Source organism: Psammomys obesus, unplaced genomic scaffold (genome assembly GCF_907164565.1).
Source record: "Psammomys obesus unplaced genomic scaffold, mPsaObe1.curated_primary_1811, whole genome shotgun sequence".
In the NCBI taxonomy this organism is placed as follows: Eukaryota; Metazoa; Chordata; class Mammalia; order Rodentia; family Muridae; genus Psammomys; species Psammomys obesus.
In genome coordinates this window covers 7,117,890-7,143,722 of record NW_026585609.1, presented here as the reverse complement: position 1 = coordinate 7,143,722, position 25,833 = coordinate 7,117,890, and the positions used below count along the sequence as shown (strand labels likewise).

The following is a 25,833-nucleotide window of genomic DNA, read 5'->3' as shown; positions in this document are numbered from 1 at the left end:
GTTGGTTGGTTGGTTGGTTGGTTGGTTGGTTGGTTGGTTGGTTGGTTTTATTTTTCCAGATTTTGGAGTGTTTACTTACGGTGAGACAGGTTGGTGATAGGACCCAAGTCTAAACATGAAATCCATCTGTGTATTTTGTATGTACACTACTTCTCCTGAAGGGAAAATTGTTGGAATATTTTTTAGTTGTTTTGTTGATGAAACAAAGTTCACAGTGCTGCATTTTTCTCTGGTGGAATTATATAAACACTCAGCTAGTTTCAGAATCTGGGGGTGGGAGGTTCTATGAAGAATTATTATGCTTATTCTGATCTTCCTTCCTGCCTCCCCCATACTGCCTTCAACATTCATACCCCAGCTTAAAAACTCTGATTATTGAGACAAGGTCTCACCAGGCTGGTCTGAAACTCCTGGCAGGCCTCCTGCCTCAGCCTCCCGAATGCTAAAATTAGAGCCATACACCACCACACCCAGCCCAAAACTGTCCCTTTTCTTACGACTTTTCAGCAGTTTTGCTGTCAAGTGACTGAGTGCAATTTCCATCATGTATAACCTGCTTGGGTTTGCTGAGTTTCTGGAATTTTCTAGTTTCTTGTTGACATTGTGGCTCTAGTTACTTAAATTTGCCCATTCTGCTCTTTTATATACTCTTTCTATACTCTATACTGTAGGCATATTTGACTACTTGATGTTGTGATTTGTTTTTAATTTTAAAGTTTCTCATCCTTTCCTCTCTCATATGCTATTAAGTCTGTCCAATCTATTCTTTCATTTTATACATTGTTCTTTTTGGTTTTAGATTCTTCTTTTTTTTTTTTTTTTTTTTTTTTTCTAAGTTTCTGTTTTGGCAGTTCCTATACGTCATTACTTATTGTGGCTATGATGTCCCTGACATACTTAAGCTACCTTAAGTTCCTTTAAAGTCTTATTAGCTAATCCCATCAGTGTCATAGAATCTGTTTCTGTTAGAGGCCGTGTAATAATAGCTCACATCTTCTGTATCTAGAAAAATTGTATTGCTGCTGAACGTTACAGATAACACACCATAGAGATTTCTGGATTATGTTATATTCCTCTAAAGAGTATTGACAGTTCATTTATTAGCCAGGCCCTTCTAGTATGTAGAGACTAATTTACATTTCACTGGGGCAAATCTGCCTTTAGCCCTCAGCAAGGTCTTTTTGTAATGTAACATAGGATTTACTACACTAACACATGGCCATGCTGGGGTATTAGACAGCCTGGGGTGTTGACGGAGCCTTTTAACTTAATGAGACTCAAACTCTGACCTGCTTCTTCTCTCCTATAGCAGCCAGGAGCTGAGATTTCTGCTCGTAACTCTCAGCCATACAACCACTGCTTCTGAGTCTCCTCTGTGTGTGCGTAGCATTCAGGAGTCAGACAAGAATGCAAGAGAACGTTAGCGTGCTGATGTAGTGGTTCTCTCTGGTGCTCTACCCTTGATGAAGCTTCCTCAAGTTTCTGCCATTTTGCCATCCACTTGTACTCGAGAGCTCATGTGGCTTTCTATCCATCTATACTGCCTTGTGCTACACCAATAAGGGTATTTGTGAGGGAAAGCTATGTAAATAATGTCTTTCTCTATGAAGGTCCCATCTTTTAAGAACAAGGCCTGTGTTTTTCTCTATTTTGTCACTGTCCAATACCTTTACATGGTCTTTTTTAGTGTATTGTATCCAGCTTCTCTAGGGTCTACCCATAGGAAGTTTGGTTTGAGTGAGCCACACTGCCATTATTGGAACTTCTCTTTCTCTTACTAGGTGAATGGTGGTAGGTTTCAAATCCTTCACTATTTCTTTCCTCTCTGACTATATTGCTTGCATCCCAGTCCTCAGCAAAATATTGAGATGTCTCTCATTTCTTTTTCCAGTTGTTTAGTGCGCTATCATTGAGTGATCTAGATTATTAAACAAGTGTCCCAGTGAGTAAAGGTTTTTTAATTCGTGGCATCAGATCGTACAATGGTCATGAAACAGGTGCTTTCCCTTTCTGTGAGCCCTGTATGCCATATTCAGTATTTCTTTTATTCGCTGCCTCGTGTGATGAGGGAAACCTAGTAGAATTTTAAAAAGAAAAAAAAAATCTCTATTTTCATGCTAACACAGTGTAAACCTTAAGGGAACCCCACCTCTTTTCTGACCCTGGTAGAGTCCCATTTCCCCTTTTCAGGTTCGTCACATAGACAAAGGTGATGTCTTTGACATCGTTTTGACACTAAGAAGTGTGGGTAAGCCTGTGACAAGAATAGGAATCAGCAAAAGTGCTCATTTTCCTGCTGAGACTGCCCCAGAAACACAAGGCCAGAGAACCCTTTGAAGGTAGATGTCAACTCATATATTTGCATGGGTAGACACTGGCCTGAGCATCGGCAAAGAGCCCAGATCACCTGGGAGTTGGTCCATCGTCAGCCAGTCCACAGCTACTTCAATCCTGGAGCTGTATACACTTCCTGTATTGTCCTCCGCAGCATGTGAATTCCAGTGTGATGGAGAGCATGTTGTTGGGGCGCCCTTGCATTCATCCTTCCTACTTGCCTCTGCTGGCTCTGAGCCTTGTAAGGTCTGTACGCTCGGGGACACGCTTCTGAAAGCTCTCTCAGACAGAATCACCGTTCTATAAAGGCGGCAGTCATTGCTGCCGACAGCAGGCTTGTGCTTCTGGTTTTGTGCCCTGGGATCTGTGTGACACAAAGTGCAGATTTTAGAATCTGGTTCTAATCCTTGACCCATCAGCCGAATAGTGTGGGGTAAGTAGCAGTGTATCTCCCTCCTAAGAATGCAAGTTTTAAATAATAAAGCCCAGCACCTAACACAGAGTCATCATTAATCGTCATTGTTAACAGCTGTAACTACACCTGGAAACGGAGATCAGGAAAACATACGCTCCCCAGAGCATCTGGAGTGAAACCACTGAGAACCCCTCCACCTCTGAAACCTGCACAGGAGAGTCAAGCAAGGACGAACTAAAGAAGGGCATTGGGTCCCTTGTGTTGGCAGGCACGGCCACATGCTAGATAGAATGTTTGTGGGCATTCCTGGCTTGTCTGAGGTGATTTCAAGTATGCTCTCAAGTGTTGTTTGAGTAAAGGGAAAGCCACGGGATCTGGGTTGAGAAGGACTCCATGCACCTGTACAGCTGCCTATAGAGCATTCCTGAAGTAGGGCTGCAGGCTCACAGGGGTCTGTGACTGTCTGTTCTTTTGCCCCATAGATAACTGTGTCCAGAGGCCGCCCAGGCCGCCCGCGGAGAGCGTGCACCACAACCCTCCCACCATTGAACTCTTACACCGCCCTAGGTCACCCACCACCACAAACCACAGGCCTTCTCCAGACCCCGAGCAGCGGCCCCTGCGGTCCCCCCTGGACAACATGATCCGCCGCCTGTCGCCAGCCGAGAGGGCCCAAGGGCCAAGGCTCCAGCAGGAAAACAATCACCAGGAGTCCTACCCCCTGTCCGTGTCTCCTATGGAGAATAATCACTGCCCGCCGTCCTCGGAGTCCAACCCGAAGCCCTCCAGCCCCTGGCAGGAGAGCACGAGAGTGATCCAACTGATGCCCAGCCCCATCATGCACCCTCTGATCCTGAACCCCCGGCACTCGGTAGATTTCAAACAGTCCCGGCTCTCGGAAGACGGGCTTTACAGGGAAGGGAAGCCCATCAACCTGTCTCATCGGGAGGACCTGGCTTACATGAACCACATTATGGTCTCCGTGTCCCCGCCTGAAGAGCACGCCATGCCCATCGGGAGAATAGCAGGTGAGTGAGCTCAACCCTCGTGCAGCCCCGCCCAGCCCGGCAGTAGCTGCCACAGCCAGCCTCGAAGCACTCCCAGTGTTATGTCACTGCAGAGGTTTGGGAGGACAAGTGGAAGCTTCTGCCTGCATGAGACAGAGTCCCTGATGGCCTGGTTAATGAGCCACTGGGAGGGAGTAGTTAATGAGCCTCAGAAATGTTAAGGAATGAATGTCCTCCATCCAGCTCACAAGGAGAGTCGCCTCAGGATCTTGGCTGAGGGAAAACATTTAAAATCAAAGGCTTATGAGTGCTCTCACGGCCCCATCCTGAAGTTCCCAGGTGCTAATTAATGACCAGACACAGCCTTAAAGAACCTTTGTCTCGGATTCATGCCTGTAATACTGCTCTATGGACAGTGACTCAGTGCTGCCTTCCCCTTTGGGAGAGGAGGCGGAATTGGGATCAGGGTGTTAGCAGGCAGGTGTTGCTCCATCCTTTAGACAGAGAAAACCCACTCCCAAGTTCTTCTTTCAGTTATGGAAAGCCAGAATGTGCTTTCCTAACAAGAAACTGAAGTGGGTAGGTAAGAATCTACCAATTAGAATTTTGCTGGCCTGCCCATAACTTCTATGAAATTCTGCAGAAGGCCTATCTGTGCTCTAACTGTTCGGCAAAGTGAAGTCTCTCCATTCATGAGGCATCCACGGGGGCACCTATGATGTACAGAAAAATGCATCCGTGAATGCTGTTAAGATACAGGGCTGGAGGCCTCACAAGGGCTGGGGCAGGTGTACAACGAGGGGCTGAGCTTCCTTAGTGTGAAGAGACCTGCGGTTAGGGCCGAGCCCTGTTCAGGTGACGGGGACAGATGGCCCTTCTTCCCAGTTGAAACTGCCACTATCTGCCCAGATCTAGCCGTTCCCAAAAGGCCTGTCTTGCCTCTGCCTTGACTTCTTGTCTCTTTGTTTGTTTAAATCGTTTGTTTCTGGATTTTTGTTTGGCCCTGAGTATACCTCCACCATTGCCTGGATTTTATCGCTGTAAATAATGCACATCAAAGATGTCGAGCTAAGCAAATAAAATGAGCCGGGAGCGGTGGCACACACCGTTAGCCCCAGCACGCAGGGAGGCAGAGGCAGGCAGATCTCTGTGAGTTTGAGGCCGGCTTGGTCTACAAAGTGAGTCTAAGACAGCCAAGGTTACACAGAGAAACTGTCTCAAGAAAAGAAAAGAAAGAAACAGACAAGAAAATGGGGAGGCTGAGAAAGCTCAGTCAGTACTTACTCTGCTGAGTCTGCAGACCCTGGGTGTCCCTGCATGCACTTGTAATCCCAGTACCAGCAGGACAGAGATGGGTACTCCCTGGGACTCACTGACCAACAAACTTGGGCGCGCGCACACACACACACACACACACACACACACACACAGATCCAAAGATAATAGGTACTGCAAGTGTGGCTCAGTGGTAGAATGCTTATCCAGCATACATAAAGCCCTCGGTTTGAACCGCGACAACAACAGTAAAATGGCAGCTCTCTATGACTTGCATGTTTTAAAAAACTAAGAAACTTGGAGTATGCTTAGGACTCAATTGAAAATAGTCCTGCAGGTTTAGTGATGAGGAAGGGTGGGATATGCAATAAAATGGGGTTAGCCAGGAGGTATTTGGTGGTGTGGGTGAGTGGATTCATGGGGGTTCGTATTGTTGTTCTACTTATGAGATTTGCTTTAATAATGAAGAAATTGCAGAATGGGTGGTTAGGGAGCGGAAGGAAGGAAGATCTTAGGTGTGTGAATTTCCTCAGACAGCTGGGTGAGGTGAGAATTGGTGAGTGATGGAAGCCGCCTAAGATGCAAATGGTCTTCGCTCGTTCCCTGCATGGTGTTTTCAGATCCTATTGCTTGTGTAAAATTCTCAGGACAGTCCTTTGAGAGTGAGTCCCTTTGATGTACACTCAGACATTTATATAGGGGAAACCACAAAGGAGATCCAAAAGACAGCAAGGTTTTTCCCCAAGGTCAGATGAGGGCTCGGTGACCTTACTGTCCCTTGGCTGTTGTCTGCAGTAATGCCCTTGAAGGGCTGGCTTCCTTGTCAAGGTCTTCCGTGTCCAATTATCTCACCGCAGACTTGAGAATCTTCAGATAAGCATGTAAGTCCAGAAAGCCAACATACAAGAGAGAAAGGGGAGGGAGGGAGAAAGAGGGAGGGAGAGAAATTGTTTAGACATACGAGGGAGCTGTCTTCCCCTTGTAATCTGCACATCTGTTTTGTTGATTCTACCACTACTTTTAAAACCATATACTCAAACATCAGCAGTGTGGTGGTGTAGGCATGACAGTCAAGATGCAGCTGCAGCTAGATGTCATACTAAGCGATTTTAGTTGCTCTCACAGAGGCGGGCTGTCACATTTATCTTTCATTGACGGGTCTTAGATTTTATGTAGATGCTTAAACTCATAGAGGGTACAGGTATGAAAATATAAGAAACTGTGTAGGGTAACAAAGGAAACGAACAAGAAGGGAGAGGGAAAGAAAAGGCATGTAGGAGATACGGCCAACTGCTCAAGTACACTGTATACTTTGATGAAAATGGCCTTGTGTAACGCGAATACAGGAAGCCTCATGGAATATTCAGTCAAGTGATGAATCTTGGTATCCACAGATGCCTTGTCTTGAGAACACTTAGAAAGAACTAGTATCTACTTTTCCTTGGCCCTAAGAAGGCAGAATGTTCTAGAAGATAATCTCAGGGCCAGATCTTCTGGGGACAGTGCATTTATTCCTACAGATGACTGAGCTCCTTATAAATGTTCTTATTATGATCTTTGTAAATGTTGTAAAATCTCTAAATATATGCATTACCTAATGTACCCAAATTCCAGATGAGCCAGTTTAACTGGCAGGCATTGCTTTTCACAAGGGTGAAATGCCAGGGTCAGTCTGGTTGATTGCTGAGGTCCCTTCCTGCTCCGCAAGTCCACAATCTGACATTGAGTCTTGATTCTGCCGCCCTCTTCAGAGGTGACCAACAGCCCCACCATGCCATTTTGGAGGACCCCTACCTCTCTCCCTCAACCCTCTGTCTTTCTGGGCTCCTAAGATCTCCATAAAAGTGATTCAATTTATTGAAGGTCAAATTCTGTGAGTCATTGCTGTTTATACTGTAAGCTCTGTCTAGTGAGCAGCCATAGACGCTTTTAAATCTCTGCAAAGCGGCTGTTAGAGAAAACTTAGTTCCTTGAAGCCCTTTAATTGAGCACGGTACAGGAAGAAATGAAAGTGCTGCCAAATGTCACACTGATGAGTAACTTAGCTGGAGGGTGTAGACACTGCTTACTAACGCAGAGCAAAACACAAGCCCAGCTTCTCGCCATTGAGATATGATTGGTTGGGGTACAGGAGGATTTTAGGCATGCAGGCACCTCAGAGGGCTCTGAACTGCATTCTTGCAGGATGGGAGTTCACAAAGGCATAAGACTCCATCTTTGACATGAAAGAGCTGAACACAGTTCACTATGAAAGTAAGACTTGTGTTGCACGTTTGTCTTATGGCTCCTACTAAGTACCGGAGGTGAGGGCTGCCTTTCAGCTGAGCCTAACAGAATGGCTAAGGGGCAAGCTGTGGGGGGTAGCACTTGGGAAGCAGAGGCAGGCAGATCTCTGTGGGTTCAAGACCAGTGTGGTTTATATAAAAGACCTTTGTCTCAAACTAAAATTTTTTTAATAAATAAATAAAATAATGCTTAGAATTTAGGGAGTAAAGAAAAAGAGGCCGTTATAGATAGAGAAAACTCAGGCACAAATGCAAGGCATAAAGACCAAAGTGTTCTTTTTCTATTTCTAGTAGAGATATGAGGCCAATAGTTCGTCTATCCAAGTCAATTAAAAAAGTATTTTTCATAAACCCTTCTTTCCCATCTCTGAAAAACACTTGACAAATCATGCAAGTAAAAGATCACATAAGCTATGACAGTTTACCCTAGGTATCAACCATATGGGAAAACTAATTCAATAAGAAAATTCAGTAAGTAATGGTTGACAGTTTAAATACTGATTAAATACAAGGGATATCTATTGAAATATAACACGTTTTTATTTTTACCCTGCAAATTACAAGGGGTCTTGAAAAGTATGCTCTGTGGATAAGCATCAGGTTTTTGTGTTGGAGCCCTTCCTTAGGACTAGGTGAGTTCAGTAGAAGCAACTTTTATGGCAAAGACCCTAAGACTCAGATACATCAGTGATACAGCCTCAAGCCTGTGTCTCCATCCCAGCCCACATACTTCTACTCCAACAAGGATTGGAAGCCTTGGCCAAATGCAGCCACCAACTGATTTTGTCAATGAGTTTATTGGGGAAAGCCATGCTTTTATTAAATTACTGTCTGTGTCTGCTTTCAAGCCACAGCACAAACATGAATACAATTGAGTCGCTCCAGAGAGCCTATGGCCACAAACACTTTAATATTTACAGTTGGCCTTGTAAATATTAAGCGGATGCCTCGTGTTCCCCATCATGGTTCCCATGAACAGTCAGTATGAGAACCTCAGGCATAGCGTAGGCTGGGAGTGCAAGAAACACAGCCCTTCCTGGCAAGGAATGTGTGCATTTTGGGTGATGAGGCATGTCTGAGGCACATGAAGAGGACAATAACAGATGATGTAAGTGAACGGACAACTTCAGGACTGCGGGCTGTGCTTGCAGGACAATGCAGAACAGTTGCAAGAGCATCATTAACACAAATAAAATACTCTTCAGTAGCAGATTCTTTGCACATTTAAATTTGTAGCCACATTTGTTCATCTGTTCAAAAATCATGTTTTTGCTATGTGTGAGACATTATTTTAGGTGAAAGACACAGGATTGATCAATACTTTGATCCTTCTGCCTCAGCCTCCTGAGAGCTGGGACTACAGGTGGATATTATCACACTGGGCTCTGAAAAATCTTTTTTTAATGAAGTCATTTTGATTTTCACATAAGTAGATTTTATGTTTATCCCTTTCTTGACCTTAATCTAAGTATCTGCCAAGGAAAGATTCATTGGTAATCTGTCATTTGTCTTATAATCCAGTGTCTGTCTGTTTGCTTGAGATAGGGTAGCCCAGGCTGGCCCTAACTCCTGTCTCAGCCTCTTGAGTGCCACGATTACAGGCTTGAACCAGCTTCATAGTTCATTCTTGGCTCATTTGTTTCACAAGAATTGGGGTGTTAGTCCAAGTCCCTGACCCACAGTGAGTGATGCAGTTCTTTCCTGTCTTTCCTATGTACCTGATAGCTTTTGTTGCACTTTCTCAATCTTTTCAAACTTGAACTTCTTTCAGGATGCCATTGGTCATTTGGCTTATTAGATCCCACAGCCAAAAAGACTTAGACTTCCCTCTCACTTCAGGATCCCTTCATGACAGTCTTTCAGATCCTCAGAGGCACACCCTTCAGGAGGTTTGAAAAAAAAAAAAATGCATCCCTACAAGATTACATCTTTAACATAAGCAGGAAGATTCTGACTAGAGAGCCATGAGCATCCTGTTGTGCTTCTCAAAGGGCTTAAACAATGCTTTTTCGTGATTTACTGTTGTTTGCTGTGTATTTACTTCAGTTATTTGTCCACAGAAACTCAACCCTGGAGGCCTCCAGGGGAACAAGGGAGGGAGTATAGGGAAAGACCCATAAAATGAAGGACCATTGGGTTGGGGTAGTATGGAAACTTACAGAAGCTCCCTAATATGTATACATATATGAAGGCAATCTAAATGAAATCACCAAATAATGGGGGAGACAGAGACCTGGCTAGCTATTGCTTGTCACCAAATGAAGTTTCCAGTATCAGAATTGGATTACATCTAATTGAGTTGTTGTTGGCAAAAGGGGTCCCATGGGAATCCCCAAACAACACAGGTTGTTGCCAAGACTATAAGTTGCTTTCCACAAACTGACAGCAAGGCCACTTTGCTAAAGACAACACTTACACAACTCACTGAACATGGAGAAGTCAAGCTTGTGTCTCATAGAGCCTTCACCTGTACGGTCTAGCATCTTTGGTACAGGAAGGTACTCTGTTTATGTTCCTACCAAAAGAGAAACATAAGCACCAATCCAGCCACAAACCTTTGGATTAACTCTACACACTATTGAAAGATATATGAACACCAAGCCAGCCACAAACCCTTTAATCTGCAATGGTGTTCTGCCTGCTAAGGCAACCATGGCACAAAGCTTATAGAAGTAACTAATCAACCAATACCTGATTTGACTGAAGGCCAGCTCCTCAAGATGGATCCCATACCCAACCAAGAACCAGAGACTACATAACCCAAGGACCTATAGTAAAACCAGATCCTACTGGTCATAAATAAATAGCAATAAATAAAATGACTTCTAAATGGCATTCCACTCAACTCATAAATCCTTGCTCAGCCATCATCAAACCCATTTTCTCCTGTAGCAGATGGGAACAGATAGCCCCAGGTATGCAAAGAATGAGAGACCTTGAAACTCAGCCCTAAAAGGGATGTCTCTGTTAAATCCCTCCCCCGAGGGCTCAGGGAACCCTGTAGAAAAGGAGGGAAAAAGAGTTTAAGAGCCAGAGGGGATGGAGGCCCTCTACATCAACAGGATCAGTGCACGAATGAACTCACAGAGGCTGGGGGAACACGCATGGGGCCTGCATGGGTGTGCACCAGGTCCTCTGCATACATGATGGCTTCCAGTTTAGTGTTTTTATGGGATTCTTGAGTGTGTGAATGAGTAGGTTCCTGATTTTTGTGCCTTCTCTTGGGCTCTTTCCTTCTGTTTGTTTGTTTGTTTGTTTGTTTGGTCCAATTCCAATGTGTTAGTTTTTGTTTTATCTCATTTTATTTTGTTTTGTTGTTTTCCTGTAGAAGCCTGTTTGTTTTCAGAAAGGGAGTGGATCTGGAGGGGAGGGGAGGAATGGAAGGAATGAAGAAACAGGGAGGGGAAAGTATAATCAGGGTATATTATGTGAGGGAGAAAAAACTCCTTTCAATAAAAGGAGAAAAAAAGGATGAAACCCAGCGGCAGTGGCGGGAGGCTGGCCGCAGAGACCCTGGGGCAGCAGAGGGCCCGTGCTGTGCTCCGGCTTCCCCCATACCTTCTCCGTTTCCTTCCTAGAAACTTGGAGTGAGAGAAACTTCAAGTGAGGCTCTTGGATCTTCTCCCCCTTTGTAAATGAGCTTCAGGAGTAGTCTTCAAGACCAAAAATTTTAAAAAGTCATAAAAATGAGGTGATAAGTCATTCCTGAGCCTTACTAATGAGAGGTAAGGATCTCATATAAGCTCAAAGGACAGAGTTGTGGGATGCCTTCCTCAGCTGAAGAGTCCATAGTTGTTTTTCACACGCTGGAAGAGCCACTCTCCTGCAGTGTCTCTGGGACTAAGTAAGCCTCTTGAGTCCTCAGCCCAGAGCCCTCTCTGGTAAGGTCTAGTACTGAGAGGCAGAGCATCCCCAGGAAAGCAGGGTGGACCTCCTGTGGGCTCACCCAGGCTCTGCCATCAGCTCCACGGAATGCAGTTCTTGCCTACCAGAGAAGGGCTTAATACTCCAGGCTCAAGTCTCCATTCTTGTGTGTGACATGCTGCCCATTTCTACGCACTTTTGGTTGGTTGTAAGACAGCATGGGAGTGTATCACACAAGGAGGTTACTGCCCACAGGTCAGCATCCTTTCTATGCTTTGCTAAAGAGCTATCATGCTGTGGGTCTAAGAGATTAGCGGAACACCCCGGCTACAGCCAGCACAGGTGTGCGTCCGGAGCTGGCACAGCCATGGACAGGCAGGCAGTAAGGTCTGTATCAAGGGATGCTAACCCACAAAGTGCAGCCCTCCGAGTCCCCACCTCAGCTTCCTTTGGGATTTCCATCTGTGACCCATATTCCCTGTGCTTTGCCTGGGGTCCCTTTTAGAGGAGGTGGGTAAGATAATGACTAAGACCTCATGAACCCTGGGGAGGGAGAAACTGCTCACTCCATCTAGAATGTACTAAGTGTTTCTGACTTCTCACATTCTAGCTCAGGCACTGTACCCTGTTTTCAGGGTGGTGAAAACACACACACACACACACACACACACACACACACACTGCTGTGTGACCGAGAGGAGTGGTGCCTGGGGCTTGGGAAGATTAGACTGTCTCATTTACTTAAGTCTCAGTGTACCTGTTACCCCATCTCCCAATCTCTCTGTTATCCCTGGATATGAATCCAGAGGCTGTGGCCACCTATAGCGAAGCAGCGATGGGGTGCTGCTGGCTTCTGTTGTAAGCTGTGTCTCCCTTGGGGTGTGTCAGCAGGGGTGTGAGCTCGAGTCCAGTGCCTCCCTTCCTGCTGAAGAACCAGCTTGTTTGCAGCCACATGAAGCCAGGCAGCACCAGTGGGCTTCCTGTTGTCTGTCTCCGCTGCACCCTTCCTCAGCATGCCACTCTGCAGCGGTGCTTTCTCTTTTCCTCTGCCATAGCAAAACACAACAATTGCCCGTGGTAAACACCTGTCTCTGTGTCCACACACAGTTAGCAGGACTGGATCTATAGACTCTACTTCTGGGCAATAGCTGGCGTAGTGTGGAGGAAGGAAGAGTACCTGGATGACAATGATCCCCTTCATGCCGTGTGAATGTCTGTCCCTGTAAGCAGAGCACCCCAACTTCCACACTCTTGATATTTAGGGCAAAGAATGCTTTGTTGTGGGGCCCTGTCCTGTGCAGTCTTACCCAAAAGCATCTCCATCCACCCCTCTTGTAACACCTGGAAGTGTCTCCAGACACCACCGTAAACAGAAAAGTCACCGCTCAGCTCAGAACAGTGGCTGTCACAAGTTAGCTGTCACTTTTTTATTTTATACCTCACTATACCTGCTCTGATGCTGAATGTTCAGTTAACTTATTTAAAGCATAACCAGGGACACTGAGATTTGTCTCACTGGTAATGGAAGCTTAAAACCCTGGTTCAGGCAGGGTTCCCAAGCTTAAGATTCTATTTGAGCAAGTAAAATAACATAAAATAACTGTCTTAGACACTTTCTGGGAAGATAAATTTTATTCTCCATCATTACCCATTCCCTTTGTCTATAATTTGACCCGCCTACTCAAAATTTTTAAGGATTGGTTTTGTCTAACAGGGATTTTGTTTTATTTTTTTTTTAAAGCCATATTGGTTATGTGTGAATTGTCCACCCTTTTACAGTCTCTGTTCTGTGAGTTTACACAATAAGTCTCTAGTATGAGACAGACGTGGGAGTGAAAATATTTCTTCCCAACCACAGGAAGGGATTGTTACAATGCGTCTTAGAGGCGGATAGCCAGGTACCTCACCCAGCAGGAAACAGGGAACTGTTCCTGCAGTTGGAAAGTAGCTTTATCTGAGATAATCCATTCCATAAACTTCCTCTGCAGAAGAGATGATCCAAGTGATGGGCATTTTTTTTTTTTTTTGCTGTTTTTTTTTTTTTTTTTTTAATACTCAAACATCCTTATATGGAAAAACTACCATTGTCTTAGTTTCTTTTCCCTTTACTCTGACAAAATACTCTGACCAAAGCAATTTAAAAGAGAAAGGATTTACTCTCAGTCACAGCTCAGGGTACAGCCCATTACGGTGGGGAAATCAAGGCAGCAGGAGCTTGAAGCAAATGGTTGCCTCACATCTGAAAATCAGAAAGCAGAGAGGGATGAAGGCGTTTTGCTGCTCAGCTGTCTCTCTCCCTTATGTAGTCCAGGAGCCCATCTAGGGAATAGCTGTGAAGACCTACCTCAGTGGGCGGGTCTTCACATCTCAGTTAACCCAGTCAAGATGATTCTCACATACATCCCTAGAGCCCCATCGTCCAGGTGACTCTATATTCTGTCAAGCTGACAGTTAACACTCACCATCATCTCTTTAAGAGAAACAAACTTAAAATTAACAAGTACCTTGTGGTTGAAAAATAATATACATTAATGGTCAGTTGTTTTACAGAAGGATGGACTTCTGTCTTTAGACTTTAGTGGTTTATTTATTGTCTTACAGCATGCTTATTACCGATGAAAGGACATTGCATCTGCACAAACATGGAGTCAGACAAAGCTGGAAAATTCCAGGTGGTCTCTGATGATAGTATCCGAAAGAGCTAGACAACAAGAGAGTGTGTCTGTTACTTAATGGCTTATGCTTGAATAGTAAATAAGAGAGAACATGGCTGTGTGGTCAGACAGTTATTTTTATCATCTGGGCATAATTTTTAAAGAAACAGAGAAATCAATAGTGTTATAAAAGCCACTTACACTCTGAGCTTGAAGCAACTGCTTTATGCCATGAAATTCCCCTTGCTACTTCCGTTAGTGGCTGAGTAATTCAGTGTGTCTTGAATGTCAATGTTTTTATTACACAGCTAATGTTGGCTTTGCTGGATTAAATGTCATTTAAAGTGATCAATTGGAGGCTTGTTTGGGTTTACTTTCAAATTTATGAAAGGGGGAAAAAGTTGCAATATACAAATGTTCTTGAAGCTTACAAGTACAGTCTGTTCTCCGGCAAGCCCTGCCATGCGTTTGCCATCCAGTGGCACATTGCGCAGTCATTTTCCGGAACCCAGTTTGATGCCTCTGAAAAGCCCGATGTAAAACCCCGGGGCTGGGTAAGCCTTTAGCTGAAGAAATAATCCAAGGGACACTGAATATCTGGGATGGGCCATGACCGTAAAAGCTCCGCAGGAAGCCTGGAGCCCAGAGGTGTGTGATTGCCCTCTGTTGACCTTATTAAGGTGAACACACTAGAACGGGGCATGAGGGTGTGTACATGTGATCCTATTACTGGGTTAAGTGAGGGCAGGATGATCATGAGAGGTAGCATCCAGCCAGTCTAGCTTGATGAGTGGGCCTCAAGTTCAGTGAGAGACCCTGTCTCAGAAAATACAGTGCGGAGCAGTTGAAGAGATACCCAGCCTTGATTTCTGGCTTCCACACATGTGTACTTGTACTTGTGGGCACACATGATTGTTACCACTCAGCCATGCACAACATGGCTGTGTGAACACCTTTGTTTCTCCTCACTGAACAGCATTTTATGTGGAAGTGCTTGGTTTGGGGAGATGTTTTCCAGTTGAGTGAAACTATAGAAAAGTCAAATGCGCCTGCCATTTGATTGTGACACCAAACCTGGGCAAGAGAACCACAGCCCAGTTCTTATCTTAGTCCATCCAGGCTGAAACAGTAGAAAATAGCCAAATGTGGTGGTGCATACCTGTCATCTCAGCACTTGGAGACAGGAAGATCACCTCAAGTTTGAGACCAGCCTGGGCTATATACCAAAACTCTTTCTCCAAAACAGCAGGAAGTAAAGAAGAATAGGAAGGGAAGAGGAAAAGGACACAGAAAGGATGTGTCTCACAAGCTTCCAGAGGCTACAGGGTTGAAGGGCAGAGCACTGGTAGATTTGAGGTCTGCCAATGGATGTGTGCTCTTTTTCATAGGTAGCATCTTCTTGCTGTGTCCTCACGGATATCTATAAGGGATGTCTTATAGGTGTCTTTTATAAAGGCACTATTTGGGGCCGGAAAGCTAGCTTATGAATTCTTGCCAAGACCCCAAGTTCAATTCCCAGCACCCACACGGCAGCTCACAACCATCTGTAAGTCCGGTTCTAGGGAATCCAACACCCTCTTGTGGCCTGCATGGTACCCTGCACACGTACAGTACACATTTACTCACACAGGTGCGCACACACACACACACACACACACACACACGCATAAATAGCACATACAGTCACTGGTTTTCTGTTACCAGCCATCTGGCTAACCCCTGGTCCCCAGAACCATGCAGTGAGCAGCTGAAAAGGGCACCTCTTACTCTCAACCAGGGGCCAGTCCACTGTACCTGGAAGACACATGCCTATCTCCACTTACCTACTAGGTTGCGCTGGAGGGTGACCCAGGTACCTTTACAGCACAGACCCAGAAGCCATGGACTTACGGCCAAAACCATGGGCCGAGCACAGTGCAGGGCCACACTGAATCATGTGATGAGGGTTTGCTGCCTGACCACATAATTGGGTATCAGCCCTGCAAATGAGAAATGATTGTCTTGCACCAAGAAAATCCTTTCTGCCATGATTCCATTATGATAAAGCAACTTGAAAAACCTCCAGGATGATTTAACAAGAACATCTGTATTTCTTTTCAAAATGCCAGCCACAGTGCCCACAGCCAACGTCACCAAGCCACACAGTTTTTATTTTCCATCATTTCTCATTTATTGCTACTTTCTCTTTAGCCCGTCTTCCTGTATCCATTCAGCATCTTCCACCAGCTGCAGAGTAATCTTTAAACAGTAATCTTTTAACTTTTCATCATACTAGTCTCATTAGAACTATAAGATTTGGGGGGGGGAGCTCAGGAAATGGGTCAGTTTTGGTAAAGTGTTTGCCACAAAAGCTTGGAGACCTGATAGCGACCCCTAGCACTCACCTAAAAAGCCAGATATGGCAGTGTGTATCTGTAAACTTGGGGAGACAGAGACAGGGGGATTCCTGGAGCTTGAGGGCCAGCCAGTTTAGATTCCTGTTTAGTGAGAGGCTGTATTTCTAAATAAGTAAATAAATAATAGGTGAAGGGGCTGGACAGATAGCTCAGTGTGTAAGTGCTTGTTATACAAACAGAAGGACCTGAGTTTGAACTTCTAGCACTCTTGTAAAAATCAGGTAAAAAGCCATGTAAAACAGCAGTGCGTGACTGTAAGCCCAGAACTGGGGAGGGTAAGGGATGTAGATGGATTTTTTAGAGTTGGCTAGCCAGCCATCCTAACCAAAATGGTGACCTCCAGGTTTAGTGCCTCAAGACAGTAAGGTGGAGGATGGTAAAGGAAATACCCAGTGTCTCCTCTAGCTTCCTAGTGAGTACAGTTACAGTCTTACACCTCTCTCTCTCTCTCTCTCTCTCTCTCTCTCCCTCTCTCCACCATTGTCCCTCTAGCCTTTTTGTAGCCCATTGTCAAAGCCTGTTTATTCATTTGCAGGTATAGCTTGGTGCCTCACCCTTCAGAGTGTCTGGTTCAGCTTCAAGTTTTGTCATGACTTTGAACAAGTCTTTTCCTCCTCCTTGATCCTCACATAGAGGTGACGGCCTCGGTCAGCCAGGAGCCTCCCTGGGTCAAAGGTCAACGGGAGCTCACAGGCTCTCTCTGGACCCATTTCATCTGTGAAATGAGGAAATAAGACAATCAATCAGTCAAAAACCAGGCCCAAGCTGTGATTACAGATCCTTTTTCTGAATCTCGTGACTGCCTCCACAAAGTTCTCAACAGCACTCTCCCCTTTCCTCTGTAGACTGTAGACTGCTTTGGGATTACGTCTATCAGTTGCTCTCTGACAGCCGGTACGAAAACTTCATCCGATGGGAGGACAAAGAATCCAAAATATTCCGGATAGTGGATCCCAATGGACTGGCTCGGCTGTGGGGAAATCATAAGGTAAAAAGGCCAAATGTTTGGGAAAGCTGGTGCCAAAACACAGTCTCCATCCTTGGATTGGAGGGTGGCTGTCTCCTCTCCCTCCAGATTTTCTGCCCGTGATTATTTGGTTTGTTCCTCACTGGACAAACAGTTAGGTAGTTGTGAAGGAAGGAAATAATTAAAGGTACCTTTTTTTTTTCCCCCATCCACGACCTCTGTCCAGGGCGAATTAACTCAGCAGAGCTCAGTTCAGTAAACTCATTATAAATGCTTTCCCCTTGCCACTCCCCTTGACCTGGACCTGCCACTCTGTTGTCCTTAGGTTCTGGGGAATAGGGAAGTAGTGAGAGCTGTATGACTCACAAGGGACCTTTGGGAAGTGTTACTTCTGTCCCTACCAGTTGGAAACTCCCCTTTTCACGAAAGTCCATTTCTGCATGGAAAAATATGTTCTGATTATAAAACATACCCTTTACGAGCAAGAGGTGCAAGAAGTCTGCCCCCACAGTTTTCCAGAGTAGGAAGAGGAAGTGGAATTCAAAACATAATCCTTTATAGTAAGGAAGGCAGTCAAATGTGCAGATATGGAAAGGAGATAATTGATGTAGAAGGAGATCCAGGACTAAGCTGGGGACACTAACGTGGCGTGACTGAGCCCTTTCCCAGCCGAGAAAGACCAGCCAAGGGCCATGGACAAATATATCAAGGCCACATAAACAGACATAAGTTCATGAGTCACTGAGGGACCTTCTGTGCACTGCCCATCCACAATGACAGGCCCGAGGCCAGTGTGAAAAAGTCATTGCAACCAGAAAAGAACTTTTATGTGAACCAGGACAGGAAGGTTGGACCACCTGTCTCTCACCTGAGACAGGAAGCCGGGAGCAGGAATGATGACAGCTGCGGTGGGAAGGGATGGCTTAGTTAGCACTCCCAGCCTGAACTAGGGCAGTTCAGTTGAGGAGGACAGCAGAGGAAGGGCCCTAGAGGGCAGCAGACCAGCGGTCAGGTAGAGCTCCCATGGCGAGGACATGTGGGGCCACTCAACAGTCTATTTTAATAGCTGCCTGGTGCCTTTTCTGAGGTTCATTTCATTGTGTCTTTGTGCTTTTTTTTTTCTCTCTCTCTCTCCCTTCCTCCTTTGAACAAACAGAACAGAACAAACATGACCTATGAGAAAATGTCCAGAGCCCTGCGCCACTACTACAAATTAAACATTATCAGGAAGGAGCCCGGACAGAGGCTTTTGTTCAGGTAGCACTTCCTCTTTTTCCTTTCCTTCTCTGGGGAGGATATATTCTTTACATAAGAGGGAGGAGGGAGACTGTCAGGAACTCCGACGTGCCGAACTAAGACCCAGAGCCATTACCGCAAAGACTGTTGATTGGAAACTGGGTGCTGGTTTGTTAGGACTTAAAAGGAAAAGATCGTTCTTTTTGCTTAAGTCCATCCAGTATGAAAGCCAAAGCTAAATGCAATCTGACTCAGCTTTAAAATCACATCATGACCAAATAGCATTATCTGACTTCGAAGTCCAGTGGAGTTAAATGGAGCAATCAGAGTAACTATTGTTGCTAGCAAAGTGAAGGATTAAGCTGGGACTTCCAGGTCACCAAACCTGGAAGCAGCTTTGTCAAGCTTCGGGTCATGACCCATAGTGAGTCACTGTGTGAGTGTAATTGGTCAGCAGCAACTCACTTTTTTTTTTTTTTTGTTTTTTTTTGTGAAATAGGGACTACAATCTGATGGAGTTGGAAGTACCAAATTATAGCTCATCAAGTAAGAGTGACTGTCAATTCATAAAGATTTTATTTCACGCATGTGTGTTCATGTGTGTACACAATCATGTGGAGGCCAGAGGTCATTTCTCAGGCCCTGTCCACCTTGTTTTTTGAGATGAGGTCTCACTGGCTTGGGGCTGGCTAAGAAGCTCCAAGGATCTACCTGTCCCCACCTCCCAGCAACTGGGACTACTGAGCATAAGCGCTCTGTATCCCCTTCTGTGTGGGTAGGAACTGAACTGGTACCTACACGCACGGAAGCATTTGCCAGCTGAGCCCCTCCAATCAGACGCCTCACAAATGCATCACAGTTAGGAAAGTGTGACAGGCACTGAAGTAGGCAGCTCTCCCTCCTTGCAGGTCCCCATAGCTGATGATTCCAGCTGTTGCAGCTACTACCCTGGAGATTGTGGTTCCTGGAAGTAGAGAAGAAGGGAGGATCTGAAGGGATACTGAGGGCATCGAGGTGGAGCCCTGACACATGAGTCACTGATGTGACGAGAGGAAGTGAGATCACAAGTTGGACTTCAGGCTACAGGTTTTGGCGAGTAGGACAGAAAGAAAGTGCAAGAGCTGGGGCTAGAGATGTGGATTTAGAATCGGCTATGCACAGGTGGGGAAATGTCACTGTGTGAGGAGCTGCGCTGACAAGGCAATGGTGGTCGTCAGGAGAGCCAAGAGGCGAGGCGTTAGCACTGAGATGGAGTGGTAATGTAGCAACAATAGAAGCCGTGTCCGTGTGTAAAGGGAGCAGAAAAGGCTGATGAAGAAATGGCAGTAGAGTAGACTAAACACAGCAGAGCTCTTCTTGCCTGTAGCTCTGGTCACACCTTCTTCATCCTTCACCCCAAACTTTCAACTCCCCACTCTTTTATCCTAGATGACTGGGCCCCACTACACTCAACTTCCTTTGTAACCTCAGTCGTTGGTCTTAAACCTAGCTCTGAAAACCCTCCTGGAATTTTTCAAAGAGATGATTGCATGATGTGTCCACTAAGATATATCACGTTGGTCCTCCAGACCTGGTTCCTGCAAGGCAGGCCTACAGGGCTGAGAAATTCTACCCAGAATGCTCTGTTCTCTTCAGTTGACCATCAGTGTTCTGAGTAATCTTGAAGCTGGAGTCGTGGAAGGTCCATCAACTTCCACAGAGCGGCTTTGCAGAAGAGATGAGCCTTTTCTGAGGAGATGGGTGTTGGAAGCCAAACTGTACAGAATTGGTTCCTTATTGGTATCAGACTCAGGTGTGTGGGCAGATGAGCGTGTGGTAGGTAGACTGCAGTGTAGACTCGTGCTGGTAAGCACCTCTGATGCTGAACGCAGAGCACGAGAAGAGAGAGTAGTGGAAGGAGTCCAGAAGGTCCCAGGTCAGGACAATGCTGGAGATTTGCAGAAAGGCCCGAGCCAGACTTTCTGTAAGGACCGGCAGACAGGAGTGCCGAGTGAGCAGAAGTGAGCGGTGGCAGCTAAGTGTGTCTTCGGGAGCCCTGGCAGGTGGGCCAAACACCGCGTCTCTGACTTGGTGGAATGGCGAGAGGAAAGGTGCTGGAAGGTAGTTCATCCATCCGCATGGGGAGAGCAGAGGAAGGGGGAAGCGGGCACATCAAGGGCCACGGAAAGCCTCACCCGCCCCCAGGGCAGACAAGGCATCTGCAGCCAGGCTTCCTCCCTCTACTGTGCAAACCGTAGTCAGAACATGACACGAGCTGCTCCAAGTGACACGCAGTGATCAAGAGGGCGAGGCTTTGCCGGAAGCTCCAGGCAAGGAGGACTAGCCGGAGGGAAGTCCCTTCTAGCAGTTCAGGTAGATCAGTGGAAACAGTCTTGCTTCTCTAATTTCTAGAAGCTTCCTTCCCTACAGTGCCTGTTGATCAAGAGTATCCATTTAACAACTAAGTATCTCTTGAGTTAAATGCCAGTGTTGACTATGATTCCCTGGGCTCTCAGACTGGGGTGGAAGTAGGTGGAGGGACTCCTGTAAAAGTCTGAACTCTTGGGTTTGAGAAGGAGGGTCCATGGGCAAGTGTACCTGGGGCACAAGCGTGAGTTCAAATCCCCAGCACTCACATAAAAAGCCAGGTGAGACTGCGCACACACCTATAACCCCAGCTCGGTGACAAGCAGGGACAGGACTCTGGGGCTCGCTGACCAGCAGCCTAGCTCTGGGTGCTAGCTCCTGGGACTAATCTAAGGCAGAAGTGACAGGATACCATACCCGATGTCCCGTTCTGAGTCCCCACGCACAAATGCCTACAGCATACAGCACACACACGTCTGTCTTTAAAACTAAGAAGCACAGTTGATCCATACCCAGCTTCCTTTCTACAGTCTGGCAGCAAGACACGCCTAGCACCAAAAGGCAGTCTTTCTTCTCAGTTACCCTCAACTTGTCATGGTCATTTTGCCGCTTTTCAGACAGGGACCTTTCCCTAATCTGCTCGAAGGTGGCACCAGCGTGTGTGTAGGTCCCCAGCTTCCAGTGTATGTTGCTCTAAGGCTTGGAGTGGAGAGGGAGGACATCTTTGGGAACACAGACTCTTCTGACTCTTTCATTTCCTGCTCCAAAGATTCATGAAAACCCCGGATGAAATCATGAGTGGCCGGACAGACCGTCTAGAGCACCTCGAGTCTCAGGAGCTGGATGAACAAGCGTACCAAGAGGACGAATGCTAAGGAGACCCACCATGGCCTCACCAGCTGGCCAAGAGGAAGCCTGCCCACAGGGACCCGCAGGAGGCGTGATGGAGCTGTCGAGCGAGGGGTGGCTGAGAAGGAAGAGACCCAGGAATGGCAGGCCCGCTTCTCTTGCAGATGGAGAGGGACCCAGAGCACCTTAGACAAACCACCCAGCAATGGCGGGGCTGGAATTCCGGCGGGGGGCACAAGCCTGAGACTCACATGTCGTTCGCTTCTCCTTCGGATCTCTTGTCTGTAACGCCTCACCCTCACCCTGCACCTGTTGTTAGTGGTGTTTCTGGTTTTGTTTGTTTTGTTTTTAAGAACCTGCAGTTTGACTATTCATCATTCATACAGGGGAAGACATCACATGTTGTTTTCCTATGGAAATATATCTATTATATATGTTATTATTATTATTTTTTGCAAATCTCACCAAGTACGGCCAGCTCAGCTGGTCAGGAAAGAGAAAAACTTACAGAAGGGATCAGGTTCCTCTTTTTCCCGCCACATGGGTCAGGTTTGTCCTGTCAAAGTCAGGAAGAGATGAGAAAGGGAAGGAAAAAAAAAAAAAAGAAAGAGTTCTCTCCCCATTCCCCTCCTGCCCTGCTCTTTTATTCATCCCGCCCTTCTTTTTTCTTATTCTCTGCCTGCTGTATTCCACTTCACATGCTTTTCACCAGAGCTAGCCTCACTAGCACCTGAACACTGAGCTTTATGTCAGACACCTTGGGCACCCATCTGAGGGAGGCAAGACACCCCACAAAAGCTGCTGTGCTCCAGGAAGATCAGTGGGAGGGCCAGGCATAAGGTAGGACCGAGCCTGGCCACATGACTTGGAAGGCCCTGGCAGCTTGGGATTGTCCTGTAAGTACTGCAGAGTGGGAAAATAAGAGAAGACCAAACAGGCCCGATGGTCCAGGAACTGGAGCAGGTCTGCAATGGGGAACAGGCCATCAAGTCTGTCCTAAGACATCTTGCCCTTGTGAGATTGCCACTCAGAGTCCTAGACTTTTTCCTTTTCTGGTCCTCGCTGAACACAGAACACACTTGAGGAGGGTCCTTCAGTACAGTCTCGGGCACAGCTAGTATTTGCACCAGAGCAGAAAGGAAATTCCTCAGATTCATTCTCTTTTTTTTTCCCCCCCCTACTATCATTGCTATATTTCAAGAGGATATGTTTGTGGCTCTTTTTCGCCTCCATATAAGGTCAGTAGTATCTTCGAAGATAAGGGTAATGCTATGCCTTGGAACTTTTCATAGCAGAGATTTTTAGATAACTGTTTTGGTGGGGTTTTTCCTTTTTTTGTTTGTTTTGGTTTTTGTTTTGGGTTTTTTGTTTTGTTTTTTTGTTTTTGTTTTTGAGACAGTTTCTCAGTGTATCCCTGGCTATCCTGAAACTCGCTCTGTAGATCAGGCTCTGTTGAACTCAGATCCACCTGCCTCTACCTCCAGAGTGCTGGTATTGAAGGCGTGTGCCACCACGCCTGGCTTTTTTTTCCCCTTTTCTAGCCATTTAAGTGGGCTCTTTGAAGCGTGGTGTGGTGTTTTTAAACCCAGATGATGAGGCCTGCCTTACAAAACCACTGCCTGTCCTCCTCCTGTCTCTTCCACACCCTGGGATGAGCGCTTCCCAGCCCTCTTGGATATGCCTGTGTTTGAGTAGAAGCAGGACACGGAAGAAGCTGACACAGCAGAGCTGCCCTCCAACATTGAGGTGAGGAGTACCTGGGCATTCCTCTCCAGGCCTCACTCCCCAGACATTAGCACACAGACAGGTGGATGGTCTGTAGTTCACAGACACTGGGATTGAGTCCATCTGGCTTCTTTAGTCTTGCTGTGACTTCCTTGTGCCTCCCCCATCTGCCTTCCAAGAGATCAGCAGCCTTCTGGGTGAGGGGTTTGGTCTCAGTAGTCCTGGGTGGTGATGAGAGTCACATGCTGCATGTTTCTTGAAAGAATGTCATCAGCGGAATTTCTTTTTTTCCTCTAAAATGACTGGTACCTTATCTCAAATGGAGACATTGAGATTAAGCCAAATACTTGTGTTGTATGAGCCACTGGAATGAAGAATGAGAGAGGAAGGGTGGGCTTTTTGTTTTTGTTGTGACTGAGGTCCTTTGTGTGAATATGAAATGAGAAACTAGGATACTCCTTCTGGCCGCTTCACCCAAGCGCAGAACTCAGTCTCTTAACTGCCCAAAGAGTCTTCCAGATGAGCTGTGGAAGGAAGTTCCTCTGTTCCCCAGGGAGTCCTGGGTGACAGCTTCAGCAGCACATTAGAGATGCTCATGGCAGTCCCATCTTTATTTCCCACCCAGTATTACCAAGTATTGATTTTCTTCGATTCTCTTGACTACGTCATCACTTGTGTTTCAGAGAGAAGACATGGCTGCTCTTGTCACCAGGAGAGCAGTGCTTTTAGGCTGCACACTCAGAAGGTTCACATTTAGTCAAGCACAACTTTCGGGGGACACCACTACGGGAGGGTTTTGTTGATGTTTGTATTTTTCCGCCCACCGTGGTCTTCTAGCTCAACATTAAGTTGAAGAGGTAATGGAACCAAACTATAAATTCATATGTCAGATGGATAGATAGCCCTTTCTCTGCAGCCATCATGGGTTGGGTCAGGAAAGAAAGTGCAAGAAAGCATTGCTGTGTGAGGGGTGGGCATTGTCATGTAGGTCCTGGACTTGTCTGTCTTCACGTCTCCTTCAGCAGAAAACAGTGGTAGCTGGTTATATATTGACAGGACATTCGTCTCAGATCTTTTTGATCCAAAGCAACTTGGTGACAGTTGAAGGCAGTGTTGCTAATAATCCATTTTTTTTTTTTAAAAAAAGAAGGGGCCTCATAAGAAAATAACAAAACAGGCTGATAGGGGTTTCTTCTTTCCCTAGTACATTCAGAACCCTCTGACCCAGCGTCTTTTTATACTAATACATTGTCCAGATAAGAACGTCACTTTAGCTGGCATCTAGAGGGCCATGAGAGGATCCACTGGACTGAGCGGCCACTCTGTCTTCTCACACAGCTCAGGATACAGCCGTAAACACATTTTGACACATTGACTCCTGAGAGAGCTTGTGTCACTCACCCTGGGAGCAGACAACATGACAGAATTAGACTCAGGATCCAACCTGTGTGCGGTTCTTAACGGCAGGCATAAGGATAAGCATTTACAGTGCAGTTGGAAGTTATACTGGCTTAAAGCCCCATCTGATCCATTCCCAGCAAAGAAACTAAAGATGCAAAGGGTGGTTTTTCACTGCCCAGTCCTTCGGTGCTAGTTGCTGCTGTGCATTCTCTCTGCCTGCTCCTCTTCTGAACAGAAACCTAAATTGAATGAAGTCCAGTGGGGCAGGGGGCACAGAGGAATACCCTGGATTCCTGCCTACCAGCAGGACGAGCAGGACTAACCCAGTATTGTTTTGGCCCCGTCTGCATCAACACTAAACAACTTCAAACTCCCTGACTCTTTCACCCTCACAAGTGAACATGCTCCTGAAGATTTCTCTTTGCAGCTGCACCCACCTGCAAGCCAGATGAATCTAGAATGAATTTTTGTTGTTGTTTAGTTTCTAATCTCTTGTTTATGAGGTGTGGGGTTTATAAGGGACTGAATCAAATGAATGTAACAAAAAAGAAAAAACAACAAAAAAAAAATGCCTTTTCTCAGGGCCAGTGAGTTGCAAATAATTTTTAAAGAAAAGCCTATAATTACATCATCTCAATAAATTTTTTATAAAAAAAAAAAAAGTAAAGTTCCAAGTCTCTGTTTTTAATAATATGAAATGGAATCAGACAGGCAAGAAGCTCTGATGATGTAAATCCTGTCTACTCAATTATGGAATAAAGTGCAGTCAAAGCTTCTCCTGGCAGGAAGCTGCCATTACCCAGCAGTCTGCAGGCAAGCTTTAGACAAGAAGCCCCAGGAAGGTCACAGCAGATCACTCTACTCTGAGCTGCTGCCACAGGTGGAAAATCTGCCTAAAGGAACTTCAATCAGATATGCCAAGGATGGGCTGGGTTACTAAGCAGAGATTAAGTAATCCTGGGTGGGTTAGCCCCTGCCAGGTAGTGAAGACATAAGCATGAGGGTGGCACCTATGGCCAAACCCAGGACTGGAGTAGCCTGGAAGATTGCCATACCCTATGCACTCAGTGTCTCTGCCA

General features: G+C 46.0%; 1 protein-coding gene across 2 annotated transcripts in view; it reads left to right on the top strand.

Moving 5' to 3' along the window:
• The window catches only part of Etv6 (ETS variant transcription factor 6), a 229,538-nt gene extending 204,117 nt beyond the window's left edge, over positions 1–25,421 (top strand). For both annotated transcript variants that reach the window (XM_055610917.1, XM_055610926.1), the window contains exons 5-8: positions 3,232–3,777; positions 17,076–17,218; positions 18,354–18,454; positions 21,549–25,421. In XM_055610917.1, coding sequence (XP_055466892.1) covers positions 3,232–3,777; positions 17,076–17,218; positions 18,354–18,454; positions 21,549–21,654 — 896 coding nt within the window. In that variant the 3' untranslated portion in view covers positions 21,655–25,421. The remainder of the gene's footprint in view (positions 1–3,231; positions 3,778–17,075; positions 17,219–18,353; positions 18,455–21,548) is intronic.
• Positions 25,422–25,833: the final 412 nt, after the last annotated feature.